Source organism: Phaenicophaeus curvirostris, chromosome 5, assembly GCF_032191515.1.
Source record: "Phaenicophaeus curvirostris isolate KB17595 chromosome 5, BPBGC_Pcur_1.0, whole genome shotgun sequence".
Classification (NCBI taxonomy): Eukaryota; Metazoa; Chordata; class Aves; order Cuculiformes; family Cuculidae; genus Phaenicophaeus; species Phaenicophaeus curvirostris.
This window is the reverse complement of record NC_091396.1, coordinates 2,090,792-2,105,280: the sequence shown is the minus strand read 5'-3', so window position 1 is coordinate 2,105,280 and position 14,489 is coordinate 2,090,792. Positions and strand designations below refer to the sequence as shown.

Below are 14,489 nucleotides of genomic sequence, written 5' to 3'. Positions count from 1 at the left end.
CCACCATCCTATGACCCCATCCCTCGTCCCACCATCCTATAACTCCACCCCTGTCCCACCACGCTATGACCCCATCCCCTGTCCCACCACCCTGTCACCCCATCACCTGTCCCACCACCCTATAACTCCATCTCCCGTCCCACCATCCTATGACCCCATCCCACTATCCTGTGACCCCATCCCCTGTCCCACCATCCTACCAGCCCATCCCTTGTCCCACAACCCTATCACCCCATCCCCTGTCCCACTACCCTATAACTCCATCCCCTGTCCCACCACCCTGTCACCCCATCCCTTGTCCCACCATCCTATGACCCCATCCCCTGTCTCACCACCCTATAATTCCAACCTTTGTCCCACCACCCCATCACCCCACCCCTTGTCCCACCACCCTATGACCCCACCCCTGTCCCACCACCCTGTCACCCCACCCCTTGTCCCACCATCCTATGACCCCATCCCCTGTCCCACCACCCTGTCACCCCACCCCTTGTCCCACCATCCCATCACTCCATCCCCTGTCCCACCACCCCATCATCCCATCCCTTGTCCCACAACCCTATGACCCCATCCCCTGTCCCACCATCCTATCACCCCATCCCTTGTCCCACCATCCCATGACCCCATCCCCTGTCCCACCACCCTGTCACCCCATCTCCTGTCCCCCCGCCCCCCCTCCAGGGCACTCAGGGTCCCCTTGGCAAACTGGGGTGGAGGGGGGGGACACCCAGACCCCAAAATAACAACCAGCATGGGGAGACCCTACGACAACAAACCAGATGTCCTAATGACAACAAATAGTGTGAGTAGATCCTACAACAACAAACCAGAGACCCAACGAGGATGAAGTGGCCCAGGGAGACCCTAAAATAACAAACTAGGGGCCCTACAATAATTAAGTGCACAGGGAGACCCTGCAATAACGAGCCAGAGGTCCTACAACAACAAACAGTGTGAGGAGACCCTGCGATAACAAAGCAGAGAGGAGAGACCCTACGAAAACAAATCAGAGACCCCAGAATAAAAAATAGAGGCCCCAGAACAACAAAGGGCACAGGGAGACCCTACGATAACAAACCAGAGACCCTACAATAAGCGATAGAGCCCCACGGAGATGCTCAGCCCCTATAGAGTGATGCTCAGCCCCTATAGAGTGATGCTCAGCCCCTATAGAGCCCCACAGCCATGCTCAGCCCCTATAGAGCCCCACAGTGATGCTCAGCCCCTATAGAGCCCCACAGGGATGCACAGCCCCTATAGAGCCACACAGCCATGCTCAGCCCCTATAGAGCCCCACAGTGATGCTCAGCCCCTACAGAGCCCCACAGGGATGCACAGCCCCTATAGAGCCACACAGCCATGCTCAGCCCCTATAGAGCGATACTCAGCCCCTATAGAGCCCCACAGCGATGCTCAGCCCCTATAGAGCCCCACAGCCATGCTCAGCCCCTATAGAGCGATGCTCAGCCCCTATAGAGCCCCACAGCCATGCTCAGCCCCTATAGAGCCCCACAGCGATGCTCAGCCCCTATAGAGCCCCACAGCCATGCTCAGCCCCTATAGAGCCCCACAGCCATGCTCAGCCCCTATAGAGCCCCACAGCGATGCTCAGCCCCTATAGAGCCCCACAGCGATGCTCAGCCACTATAGAGCCCCACAGCGATGCTCAGCCACTATAGAGCCCCACAGCCATGCTCAGCCCCTATAGAGCCCCACAGCGATGCTCAGCCACTATAGAGCCCCACAGCCATGCTCAGCCCCTATAGAGCCCCACAGTGATGCACAGCCCCTATAGAGCCCCACAGCCATGCTCAGCCCCTATAGAGCCCCACAGCCATGCTCAGCCCCTATAGAGCCCCACAGCGATGCTCAGCCACTATAGAGCCCCACAGCCATGCTCAGCCCCTATAGAGCCCCACAGCGATGCTCAGCCCCTATAGAGCCCCACAGCCATGCTCAGCCACTATAGAGCCCCACAGCGATGCTCAGCCACTATAGAGCCCCACAGCCATGCTCAGCCCCTATAGAGCCCCACAGCGATGCTCAGCCACTATAGAGCCCCACAGCCATGCTCAGCCCCTATAGAGCCCCACAGTGATGCACAGCCCCTATAGAGCCCCACAGCCATGCTCAGCCCCTATAGAGCCCCACAGCCATGCTCAGCCCCTATAGAGCCCCACAGCGATGCTCAGCCACTATAGAGCCCCACAGCCATGCTCAGCCCCTATAGAGCCCCACAGCCATGCACAGCCCCTATAGAGCCCCACAGCGATGCACAGCCCCTATAGAGCGATGCTCAGCCCCTACAGAGCCCTTCAGCGATGCTCAGCCCCTATAGAGCCCCACAGCCATGCTCAGCCCCTATAGAGCGATGCTCAGCCCCTACAGAGCCCCTCAGCGATGCTCAGTCCCTATAGAGCGATGCTCAGCCCCTATAGGTCCCCATTAAAGGCTGTGGGAGGCCACCCTGGCTCTGTCGTTGTCCCCGCGTGTCCCCCTCCCCAGCACCTGCGCCGCTCGCGGGACTACAGCTCCCGGCATGCCCCGCGGCGGGAAAAAAACTACAACTCCCGGCGTGCCGCGCGGCGGACACCCCCCACATACAGTACTGCACCTATTTCTCCCGGCGTGCCCCGCGGCGAAAGGACTACAACTCCCGGCATGCCGCGCGGCGGGGGAACCCCTGCACTGCAGCGCTCGGGGCGGGCGCGCCCCGCGGCGGAAGGACTACAACTCCCGGCGTGCCCCGCGGCGGGAGGGGGCGTGGCCAGCGGGAGGGGGCGTGGCTGGCGGGGTCCCGGGGCGGTGCCGCCATGGCGGGGGTGTTCGACATCGACCTGGAGACCGAGGAGGGCAGCGATGGGGACGAGCCCGAGCTGGGAGCCGTGAGCGGGGACACCGGGAGGGGCTGGGGGCACCGGGGGAGGCTGGTCGCGTGTCCCCAAGCCCCCTCGTGCCCTGGGTCCGGTGTCCCTCCCTGCCCTGGGTCCCCTCCCTGTGTCCCCCACCCACTCTGTGTCCTGTACCTGTCCCCTGCCCGCCCCCCCCCACCAACCCCGGGGTGTCCCCTGACCCCCCCACCCCGTGTGTCCCCTTGCTGTGTCCCCTGCCCACCCCAGGTTGCCACCCTGGGTGTCCCCTGCCCGCCCTGGGTGTCATCATTCCACCCTGGGGCCCCACCCTGGGTGTGCCCTGCCCCGCCCTGGGTGTCCCCTGCCCCCTCTGGGTGTCCCCAACCTCCCCTGGGTCCCCTTCTGGGTGTCCCATGCCCCCTCTGGGTGTCCCCAACCTCCCCTGGGTCCCCTTCTGGGTGTCCCCTGCCCCCTCTGGGTGTCCCCAACCTCCCCTGGGTCCCCCTCTGGGTGTCCCCAACCTCTCCTGGGTCCCCCTCTGTGTGTCCCCTGCCCCCTCTGTGTGTCCCCTGCCCCCTCTGGGTGTCCCCAACCTCCCCTGGGTCCCCCTTTGGGTGTCCCCTGCCCGCCCTGGGTGTCCCCTGCCCCCTCTGGGTGTCCCCAACCACCCCTGGGTCCCCCAGAGTGTGTCCCCTGCCCACCCTGGGTGTCCCCAACCTCCTCTGGGTCCCCCTCTGGGTGTCCCCTGCCCCACCCTGGGTGTCCCCTGCCCCCTCTGGGTGCCCCCTGCCCCCTCTGTGTCCCCATCCTGGGTGCCCCCTGCCCCCTCTGTGTCCCCATCCTGGGTGTCCCCTGCCCGTCCTGGGTGTCCCCTGCCCCCTCTGGGTGTCCCCAACCACCCCTGAGTCCCCCCAGAGTGTGTCCCCTACCCACCCTGGGTGTCCCCAGCCCACCCTGGGTCACCACCCTGGATGTCCCCAGCCCACCCTGGGTGTCCCCTGGCCCCTCTGGGTGTCCCCAACCACCCCTGGGTCCCCCTCTGAGTGTCCCCAGCCCACTCTGAGTCACCACCCTGGGTGTCCCCTGCCCCCTCCGTGTGTCCCCAACCACCTCTGGGTCCCCCCAGAGTGTGTCCCCTACCCACCTTGGATGTCCCCAGCCCACCCTGGGTCCCCCTCTGGGTGTCCCCTGCCCCACCCTGGGTGTCCCCTGCCCCCTCTGGGTGTCCCCAACCTCCCCTGGGTCCCCCCTCTGGGTGTCCCCTGCCCCCTCTGGGTGTCCCCAACCTCCCCTGGGTCCCCCTCTGGGTGTCCCCTACCCACCCTGGTTGTCCCCAGCCCACCCTGGGTCGCCACCCTGGGTGTCCCCTGCCCTCCTGGGTGTCCCCAGGTCCCCCTGGGTCCCCTTTCTGTGTCCCCTGCCCACCCTGGGTGTCCCCTGCCCCCTCTGGGTGTCCCCAACCACCCCTAGGTCCCCCCAGAGTGTGTCCCCTACCCACCCTGGATGTCCCCAGCCCACCCTGGGTCCCCACCCTGGGTGTCCCCAACACCCCCACACCCCGCACTTCGTGTCCCAGCCCTTCCCCGAGGTCCCTGTGTCCCCACCCGTGTCCCCATCCCACCTTGTCCCCCGTCCTGTGCTGACGGCGGGTTCCATCCGGCAGGAGATGGAGCTGGAGCCCCGGGGGAACGGCCTGGAGTAAGTGGGGAGCCGGTTGGGGGCCAGGCAGAGGAGGGGGGGGTGCCCATGCCCATCACCCCCCTCCGTGTCCCCGACAGGCCGGTGGGACACTACGAGGAGATTGAGATCTCGGAGAGCAGCGTCGACAACGGCCCCGAGAACATCGGGCCCCACTGCTTCGAGCTCCTCCGTGTCCTGGGCAAGGGCGGCTACGGCAAGGTTGGGGGGCACAGAAGCTTTTTTTTTGGGGTGGGGACACATCCCACAGTGTCCCCAACCACCTTCTCGTGTCCTTCCAGGTCTTCCAGGTCCGCAAAGTGCAGGGCACCAACACGGGGAAGATCTTCGCCATGAAGGTCTTGAAGAAGGTAGCGCCGTCCCGGCCCCCCCACAAAGCTGGGGAGCCCCCCACTCACCTCTTCCCCCACCCCACCCCAAGGCCAAGATCGCCTGCAACGCCAAGGACACGGCCCACACCCGCGCCGAGAGGAACATCCTGGAGGCCGTCAAGCACCCCTTCATCGTTGACCTCATCTACGCCTTCCAGACGGGCGGCAAGCTCTACCTCATCCTGGAGTGCCTCAGCGGTACGGGGTGGGGGCGGGTCTAGGGGGGCTTGAGGGGGTCATAGAATCATGGGATGGGTTGGGTTGAAAGGGACCTCGAAGCCCATCCGGTTCCAACGCCTCCTGCTGGAGCAGGTTGCTCCAAGTCCCATCCAACCTGGTCTCCAAGACCTCCAGGGATGGGGCAGCCACCGCTTCTCGGAGCAGCCAGGGCCTCCTCACCTTCATCGTGGAGAGTTCTTCCTCGTATCTAGGCATAAAATCATGATTTGGGTGGGAAGTGACCTTCAGCGTCATCCAGTTCCCACCTCCCGGCTGGAGCAGGGGCTCCAAGCCCCATCCAACCTGGTCTTCAACCCCTCCAGGGATGGAGCAGCCAGGACTTCTCCAGGTCCCACTTGCTGCCGTCTTTTCTTGCAGGTGGAGAGCTCTTCATGCAGCTGGAGCGAGAAGGCATCTTCCTGGAGGACACCGCCTGGTAGAGCTGGGGTGGGGACCGTGGGGAGGTGTTTGGGGGGGGTGGGGGGATGCTGGGACCCCAAAACCACTCCCAGCCTCCCCCCCCCCAGCTTCTACCTGAGCGAGATCACGCTGGCGCTGGGCCACCTGCATTCCCACGGCATCATCTACCGCGACCTCAAGCCGGAGAACATCATGCTCAACAGCCAAGGTGAGCTTGGAGGGGTTTTGGGGGGGACGCGGGGGAGGTCCCCGAGGGTGGTGGGGACTCCTCCTCCATCTCCTCCAGGCCACATCAAGCTAACGGACTTCGGGCTCTGCAAGGAGTCCATCCACGACGGGGCGGTCACCCACACCTTCTGCGGCACCATCGAGTACATGTAAGGCGGCGCGTGTTTAGCTTGAGGGTGGGATGGGGGTGGACTTTTTTTCGGACCGAACCTTCTCAAGAACGTCCTCCAAGGGCCCCGGAGATCCTGGTGCGCAGCGGGCACAACCGGGCGGTGGATTGGTGGAGCCTGGGCGCCCTGATGTACGACATGCTCACAGGATCGGCAAGTCCCACCCCGGCTCTTTCCTTCCCCCGGCGAGGTTCTAGGGTGGTGAGATCCCCGGTGGGGGCATCTCAAGCCTTCCTCGCCCCCGCCCTGTCCCACCCCGGCTCTTCCTCACCGCCCGGTGGTGCCTCTCGCAGCCCCCGTTCACCGCCGAGAACCGCAAGAAAACCATCGACAAGATCCTCAAGGGCAAACTGGTGCTGCCGCCCTACCTGACGCCCGACGCGCGGGACCTGCTCAAGAAGGTACCGCCCCCACCACCTTGAGTTTGGAGGTCCTGCCAAAACGAATGGTGGAATCGCTGAGGTTGGAGAAGCTCTCTAAACTCATCCAGTCCGACCCCACCGTGCCGGCTAAAGCGTGACCCCAAGTGCCTCGGCCACGTGGGTTTGAGCCTCTCCAGGGATGGAGACTCCACCACCTCCCTGGGCAACCCCAGCCAGAGCTTGAGAACCCTTTTGGTTAAGAGATTTCTCCTTTCGGTGAAGAAATTTGTCCTAATCTTCAACCTAAGCCTCTCCTGGTGCAACTTGAAGCCATCTCCTCTCGTCCTATCCCTTGTCACTTGGGAGAAGAGACCACAACCCGCCTCACCACAACCTTTCAGAGGACGATGAGGTCTCCCCTCAGCCTTCTTTGAGCCGAAAGAGGGGAGATGGAGATGAGATCTTAGGAAGAAACGTTCCCGTGGTTGCCCAGGGAAGTCCCAGGTTCCCCATCCCTGGAGGTGTTGAAGGTCAGGTTGGATGGGGCTTGGAGCACCCCGTCCAGAGCTGAGGTGGCTGCTCCATCCCTGGAGGTGTTCCCAGCCAGGTTGGATGGAGCTTGGAGCCCCTGATCCCAGGGGAGGTGTCAGGATTGGAACCCGGGTGGCTTTGAGGTCCCTTCCAACCCAACCCGTGCTTCTCCAGCCTAAATCCCAGCTCCCTGTCCTCCAGCATCTCCTCTCCATCCCCTTTTCTCTTCCAGTTCCTCAAGAGAAACCCCAACCAGCGGGTCGGGGGGGGCCCAGGTGATGCGGCTGATGTGCAGGTACAGCCAGAGGGGTGTTGGGGGGTGGGGGGTGGCTTCTAGCTGGACCCCCACAACACGTTCCCACCCCCCAAAACTACCTGTAGAAACAACCCTTCTTCCGCCACATCAACTGGGAGGACCTCCTGGCCCGCCGGCTGGACCCCCCCTTCAAACCCTGCCTGGTATGGATCTGGGGGGGCTGGGGGGGGGGGCTGATTGGATGTTGGGGGGGCCCTGGAGCACCCACCGACCCCCCCCCAGCAGTCGGAGGAGGACGTCAGCCAGTTCGACACCCGCTTCACGCGCCAGACGCCCGTCGACAGCCCCGACGACGTCTCCATCAGCGAAAGCGCCAACCAAGCCTTCCTGGTATTATTATTATTTTTTTTTTGGGGGGGGTGGGGGTGGATTCTGGGCCCCCCCCAACCCCCTCAAATGTGAGGGGGAGGCCCCCAGAATCCGTGACACCCCGTTTTCTCGCAGGGTTTCACCTACGTGGCCCCTTCGGTGCTGGAGAGCATCAAGGAGGGGTTCTCCTTCCAACCCAAGGTGCGCTCCCCCCGCCGCCTCAACAGCAGCCCCCGCACCCCCGTCAGGTACCGGGGTTGGGGGGGGGGGCTTTGGGGGGGGTGGAGCAAGGAGAAAAGAGGGGCTGAGAATATGAGGGGGACACAAGGAGGAGGAGGGGGGGGCTTGGGGACCATGGGGGGGTGATGGAGGGGGAGTGATGGGGGCTTTGGGGGGGCTGCAAGGAGAAATGAGGGGCTGAGAATATGGGGGGGGGACAAGGAGGATGGGGGAGGAGGCTTGGGGACCATGGGGGGGTGATGGGGACTGGGGGGGGCTTGGGGGGGGGCAGTGGTGGGACAGATGGGGGGGGCAGCAAGATGAAAAGAGGGGCTGAGAACATGGTGGGGGGACAAGGAGGATGGGGGGGGGGCTTGGGGACCATGGGGGGGTGATGGGGGGGGAGTGATGGGGACAAGGAGGATGGGGGGGTCTTGGGGACCATGGGGGGGTGATGGAGGGGGAGTGATGGGGACTGGGGGGGGCTTTGGGGGGGCTGCAAGGAGAAAAAGGGGGCTGAGAATATTGGGGGGACACAAGGAGGATGGGGGGGCAGCATCATTGGGACCATGGGGGGGTGATGGAGGGGCTTGGGGGGGGCAGGAAGGAGGGGACGGGGGGGGGCTTTTGGGGGGGCTGCAAGGAGAAAAGAGGGGCTGAGACCTGGGGGGGGACACAAGGAGAATGAAGGGGGGGGGCTTGGGGACCATGGGGGGGTGATGGGACAGAGTTGGGGGGGGCAGCAAGGAGAAAAAAGGGGCTGAGAACGGGGGGGGGACACAAGGAGGATGGGGGGGTCTTAGGGTCCATGGGGGGGTGATGGAGGGGGAGTGATGGGGGGCTTTGGGGGGGCTGCAAGGAGAAAAGAGGGGCTGAGAATATTGGGGGGACACAAGGAGGATGGGGGGGCAGCATCATTGGGACTGGGGGGGGTGATGGGGAGGCTTGGGGGGGGCTGCAAGGTGAAAAGAGGGGCTGAGAATATGGGGGGAGGGGGACACAAGGAGGATGGGGGGGGGCTTGGGGTCCATGGTGGGGGGTGGATTTTGAAGACCCCCATGTGCCCCCCCCCCCCCCCAAAACTCTTTCCGCAGCCCCGTGAAGTTCTCCCCCTTCGAGCCGTTCAAGCCGGGGGGGGGCACGCCGGGGGAGCCGATGGAATTGGGGGGCAGCGCCCCCCCCCCAGCCGACAGCACGGCCCCCCTGCCCATCAAACCCTCGGGGGGGGGCAAAAAGCAAAAGGGGGGGCGGGGGAGGGCACCCAGGTAGGGGTTTGGGGGGGGGGTGGGATGGGGAGGGGGACACACACCTGGTGCCTGCTGTGGGGTGGGGGGGGACCCATGGAATTGAGGGGGGGGACACCTGGTGCCCCCCATGATTTTAGGGGGGGGGGTTAAATGATGCTGCTTGTGCTGCCCCCCCCCCAACTTGCCTGGAGGAGCTGGGGTTGAGGGGGGGGCAATGGGGGGGGGGGGGTAGGACCCCCCCCTCCTGGCTGCTGGATGTGTGCCAATAAAGGACTCGGTGATGCCAGGGGGGGTCCTGAACTGGGGGGTACTGGGGGAACTGGGGGGGGGGGACACACTGGGGGAACTAAGGGGCAATGGGGGGGAACTGGGAAGCACTGGGAGGCACTGGGGGGGAGGGTAATGTGGGAAATGGGGGGGCAGTGGGGAACTGGGATGCGCTGGGGGGTACTGGGGGCACTGGTTGTGGGGTAATGTGGGAAATGGGGGGGCAGTGGGGAGCTGGGATGCACTGGGGGTCACTGGGGGGCACTGGTTGGGGGGGGTAATGTGGGAAATGGGGGGGGCAATGGGGAACTGGGATGCACTGGGGGGTACTGGGGGGCACTGGGGGGAGGCTAATGTGGGAAATGGGGGGGCAATGGGGAACTGGGATGAACTGGGGGGCACTGGTTGGGGGGTAATGTGGGAAATGGGGGGGCAGTGGGGAACTGGGATGCACTGGGGGGTACTGGGGGGCACTGGTTGGGGGGTAATGTGGGAAATGGGGGGGCAGTGGGGAACTGGGATGCACTGGGGGGTACTGGGGGGCACTGGTGGGGGGGTAATGTGGGAAATGGGGGGGCAGTGGGGAACTGGGATGCACTGGGGGGTACTGGGGGGCACTGGTGGGGGGGTAATGTGGGAAATGGGGGGGCAGTGGGGAACTGGGATGCACTGGGGGTCACTGGGGGGAGGGGGATGTGGAAAGTAGGGGGGGCAGTGGGGAACTGGGATGCACTGGGGGGTACTGGGGGGCACTGGTTGGGGGTAATGTGGGAAATGGGGGGGCAGTGGGGAGCTGGGATGCACTGGGGGTCACTGGGGGGAGGGTGATGTGGGAAATGGGGGCAATGGGGAACTGGGGGGGCAATGGGGGAACTGGGGGGTCAATGGGGGAACTGGGGGGGGCAATGGGGGCAGCTGGTGGAGTCAAGAGTGAACTGGGAGGCACTGGGGGGCACTGGGTGGGGGGAGAAGAGGAGCACTGGGGAGCACTGGGGGGGGATCCCCCCTCTCGAGGCACAGATGGCAGAGCTGGTTTTTATTGGGGGGGTCTCAAGGGGCTCCCAGTGTGGAGGTGTCACTGGGTGGGGGGGGGTTGACAGGGTGGGGGTGTCACGGGGGGATCTCAGAAAGGGGGGGGGGGGTCGGGGGGGTCTCAGAGGGCGGTGAGCTCTGGCCGCGTGTCCCCCCATGTCGCCGTCCCCGAGAAGGCGTGCAGGTTGCTGAGCCGGACCTTGGCCCCCCCACCTGGCCCCCCAGCTTCAGCCTCAGCCTCCTCCTTCTTCTTCTTCTCCGTTCCATCCTTCTCCATCCCATCCTTCTCCATCCCATCTTCCTTCTTCTCCATTCCAGCCTTCTTCTCCATCTCAACCTTCTCCATCCCAACATTCTCCATCTCATCCTTCTTCATTCCAACCTTCTTCTCCATCTCAACCTTCTCCATCCCAACATTCTCCATCTCATCCTTCTTCATTCCAACCTTCTTCTCCATCTCAACCTTCTCCATCCCAACATTCTCCATCTCAACCTTCTTCATTCCAACCTTCTCCGTTCCAACCTCCATCCCATCTTTCTCCATCCCAACCTTCTCCATCCCAACGTTCTCCACCCCATCCTTCTCCATCCGCTGCTCTTGGCTCCACGACATCAACTCTTCCTCCTCCTCCCTGGCCGATGCCACCACCACGTCGTCCTCTTCCTCCTCCATCCCATCCTCCTCCTCCTCCATCCGCGGCTCTTGGCTCCACGGCATCAGCTCTTCCTCCTCATCCCTGGCTGATGCCGCCACCACCTCCGTGTCGTCGGTGTCCCCGATGTGGAGTCGTCCGCGTCCCCTCAGCCGGTGCCAGCGTCCCCGCAGCCGCGCCAGCGCTCGGCGTCCCCAGGGCCGCGGTTGGTACCGTCCCGGCGCCAGGCGGCACAGGTGGCGCCAGGCGAGGGCCAAGCCCAGGGCCAAGCAGAGCAGGAGCCCCACCAGGGCGCCCACCGTCCGGTCGCTGCCGCCGCCCCCCGGCTCGCCCGCCGACGCCAGCCCGGCCACCGCCGACACCAGCACCGGCACCGGCAGCCAGCGCCGCGCGGCCGCCTACGGGATGGGGACACGGCATCAGTGCCAGGCACGGGGCCAACGGCACCACGCCTGCACCCCATAGACCCCCCCATGGACCTCTGAGGTCTTCACCCCATAGACCCCACCATGGACCTCTGAGGTCTGCACCCCATAGATCCTCCCATGGACCTCCAAGATCTGCACCCCATAGACCACCCTATGGATCTCTGAGGTCTGCACCCCATAGATCCTCCCATGGACCTCCAAGATCTGCACCCCATAGACCCCTCCATGGACCTCCAAGATCTGCACCCCATAGACCCCCCATAGACCCTCCCATGGACCTCCAAGATCTGCACCCCATAGATCCTCCCATGGACCTCCAAGATCTGCACCTCATGGACCTTCCCACATCTGCACCCCAAGGATCTCCTTGATCTGCACCCCATGGACCCCGCCATGGACCTCCAAGATCTGCACCTCATGGACCTTCCCATATCTGCACCCCAAGGATCATCCTGATCTGCACCCTATGGACCCCCCCATGGACCTCCGAGATCTGCACCCCATAGACCCCCCACATGGACCTCCGAGATCTGCACCTCATGGACCTTCCCACATCTGCACCCCATGGATCTCCCTGATCTGCACCCCGTAGACCCCTCCATGGACCTCCAAGATCTGCACCCCATAGACCCCCCATGGACCTCTGAGATCTGCACCTCATAGAGCCCCCCATGGACCTCCATGGGCCCCCCACATCTGCACCCCATGGATCTCCTGATCTGCACCCCATAGACCCCCCCATGGACCTCCAAGATCTGCACCTCATGGACCTCCATGGACCCCCCACATCTGTACCCCATGGATCTCTATAGACCCCCCCACATCTGTACCCCATGGATCTCCATGGACCCCCCCACATCTGTACCCCATGAATCTCCATGGACCCCCCCACATCTGCACCCCATGACCCCCCCACATCTGCACCCCATGGATCTCCATGGACCCCCCCACATCTGCACCCCATGGACCTCCCCATGTGGTCTGGGACCCCCCAATCTGCACCCACAGGCCCCCAATTTGCTCCCCCCCCAAATTCGCTCCCCCCGCCCCCCTTTGTCACCCTCACCCCCCCCAATCTGCCCCCCCGCCCCCCAATTTACCACGTCACCCCCCCCAATCTGCCCTGCCAGCCCCCCCAATTTGCCCCCCCACCCCCAAATTTGCCCCCCTTGCCGTCCTCACCCCCCCAATCTAACCCCCAGCTCCTCAATTTACCCCCCCCCCAAAAAAAGCACCCTCAACCGCATTCTATCTCTTTTACCACCCCCCCAAAAAACCTGCCCCCCCCCGCCCCCATTTTGGGGGGGGGATTCTTGCCCCCCCCCCCAAATCCCAGGGGCAGCATGGGGGGGGGCAAATCTGATAGAATTACCCCCCCCCGCCATTTCACAGGGGAAACTGAGGCAGGAGAAGAACCTGCCCCCCCCCCCCAAGTCCCAGCGACCCCCCCCCAGGTCCCAGCCCCCCCCCCCCCCCCCCGTTTTTTTGGGGTGCTCACCATGAGCGGAGCAGTCGGAGCGGGTGCTGTGGGTTCAAGCTGTATGGGGGGGGGGTGGGGGGGGTGCGCTTCCTGCCCCCCCCACGCAGCGGATGTAGCGATACGGGGGGGGGAGGGGATGGGGTGCTCTGTGACCCCCCCCCGTGCGCAAAACGTACCCAGGAAATCTGACGGGGGCCCCGCTTTGCCCCCCAGTCCTGAACACGGGGGTCACTGGAGGGGCCCCCCCCCAAATATTGGGGTCAATAGAGCCCCCCCCCCCAATCAGGATCACAGGCTGGGGGGGGAGCACTTAACCCCCCCCCAATATTGGGGTCATTAGAGTGTCCCCCCCAAAATATTGGGGTTACTGGAGTCCCCCCCCAAATACTGGGGTGACTGGAGTGCCCCCTCCCCAAATATTTGGGTTACTGGAGCCCCCCCCCCAAAAAAACTGGGGTCACTGGAGCCCCCACCCCCTAATATCTGGGTCACTCGAGTCCCCCCCCCAAATATTGGGGTCACTCAAGACCCCCTCCCCAAATATTGGGGTTACTGGAGCCCCCCCCCCTCAAATATTTGGGTCACCAGAGCCCCGCCCCATCAGGATCACAGGTTGAGGGGGGGCCCTACTTTGCCCCCCCCCCCAATATTGGGGTCAACAGAGCCCCCCCTCCCCCAATATTGGGGTTACTGGAGTCCCCCCCTCCTCAAGTATTTGGGTCACCAGTGCCCCCCCCCAGTCAGGACCCCAGACTGGGGGGGGGGTCACTTTGCCCCCCCCAAATATTGGGGTCACCGGAGCCTCCACTCCCCAAATATTTGGGATACTGGAGCACCCCCCCAATATTTATGGAGCCCCCCCCCCCTTCCAAGGTACTGGGGTCACCAGTGCCCCCCCACCCAGGACCCCAGACTGGGGGGGTCACTTTGCCTCCCCCCCCAACACTGGGGTCACCAGAGCCCCCCATCCCCAAATATTGGGGTCACCAGAGCCCCCCCACCCCCTTTTTGGGTGGAGGAGCATCTCCATGGGGTGCAATTAGCCCCCCCCACTCTGAGCCCCCCCAACCCCAACAGCACCCCCCCCGGTTTCACCCCCTTTTTTCTTATAAAGTCCTTTATTCAGAGTGAAAATAGAGATTTCTGACCCTGCACTTTTGGGGGGGGGGACAAGGGGGGCACCCCCAAAATATAGGGGGTGGCAATAGTTCACAGTTGTGGGGGGGTCCATGGGGGGGGTTAGTCCATGATTTTTGGGGGGGGGGGTCCCTGGTTTGAGGGGGTCCATGATTTGGGAGGGTTGGTCCATGCTTTTTATTTTGGGGGGAGGGGGTCCATGATTTAGGGGGTCCTTGATTTTGGGGGGGCGGGGGGTGTCCCTGGTTTGAGGGGGTCCATGATTTGGGGGGGTTGGTCTATGATTTTGGGGGGGTTAGTCTATGATTTGAGGGAGGGGGTCCATGATTTGGGGGGGTTAGTTCATGATTTGGGGGGGTGGGGGGGGCATGACTTGGAGGGGATCTGGTTTGGGGGGGTCGATGGTTTGGGGGGGGTGTCCAAAATTTGGGGGGCTTAGTCCATGATTTGAGGGAGGTCCATAGTTTGGTGGGGGGGGGCTCCATGGTTTGGGGGGGCTGGTCCATGATGGGGGGGTTGGTCCATGACTTTGGGGAGGGTCCATAGTTTA

General features: G+C 63.8%; 2 protein-coding genes across 4 annotated transcripts; one reads left to right on the top strand and one right to left on the bottom strand.

Annotated features, from left to right (window-relative positions):
- Window positions 1–2,794: 2,794 nt before the first annotated feature.
- Window positions 2,795–8,964, top strand: RPS6KB2 (ribosomal protein S6 kinase B2). Its single transcript, XM_069857203.1, has 15 exons — window positions 2,795–2,885; window positions 4,516–4,550; window positions 4,631–4,751; window positions 4,832–4,900; window positions 4,972–5,119; window positions 5,519–5,576; window positions 5,668–5,768; window positions 5,847–5,937; window positions 6,021–6,111; window positions 6,252–6,359; window positions 7,084–7,146; window positions 7,233–7,310; window positions 7,390–7,497; window positions 7,612–7,724; window positions 8,790–8,964. Exons 1-15 carry the CDS (start codon window positions 2,814–2,816, stop codon window positions 8,962–8,964), a joined length of 1,431 nt encoding a protein of 476 aa, XP_069713304.1. The 5' UTR covers window positions 2,795–2,813.
- Window positions 8,965–10,256: 1,292 nt separating this feature from the next.
- On the bottom strand, window positions 10,257–12,852 carry PTPRCAP (protein tyrosine phosphatase receptor type C associated protein). Of its 3 annotated transcripts, none has more exons than XM_069857283.1 (3): window positions 12,821–12,852; window positions 10,642–11,292; window positions 10,257–10,608 (listed from the first exon to the last, which is right to left on the bottom strand). In XM_069857283.1, the coding sequence occupies exons 1-3, from the start codon at window positions 12,821–12,823 to the stop codon at window positions 10,363–10,365; spliced, it is 900 nt and encodes a 299-aa protein (XP_069713384.1). In that variant the 5' UTR covers window positions 12,824–12,852; the 3' UTR covers window positions 10,257–10,362. The 3 variants fall into 3 exon arrangements, with proteins under 3 accessions (XP_069713384.1, XP_069713385.1, XP_069713383.1); XM_069857284.1 differs by having other exon boundaries at window positions 10,257–10,734; window positions 10,792–11,292; XM_069857282.1 differs by having other exon boundaries at window positions 10,257–11,292.
- Between the last annotated feature and the right edge of the window lie 1,637 nt (window positions 12,853–14,489).

What these genes read in the sequence shown, in the direction of transcription:
- RPS6KB2 (XM_069857203.1), top strand. Translation starts at nt 2,814, where the DNA reads ATGGCGGGGGTGTTCGACATCGACCTGGAGACCGAGGAGGGCAGCGAT. An exon ending in ACGACATGCTCACAGGATCG is followed by an intron (nt 6,112 to 6,251) that starts GCAAGTCCCACC and finishes TGCCTCTCGCAG; the next exon opens with CCCCCGTTCACCGCCGAGAA. An exon ending in GCGCCAACCAAGCCTTCCTG is followed by an intron (nt 7,498 to 7,611) that starts GTATTATTATTA and finishes GTTTTCTCGCAG; the next exon opens with GGTTTCACCTACGTGGCCCC.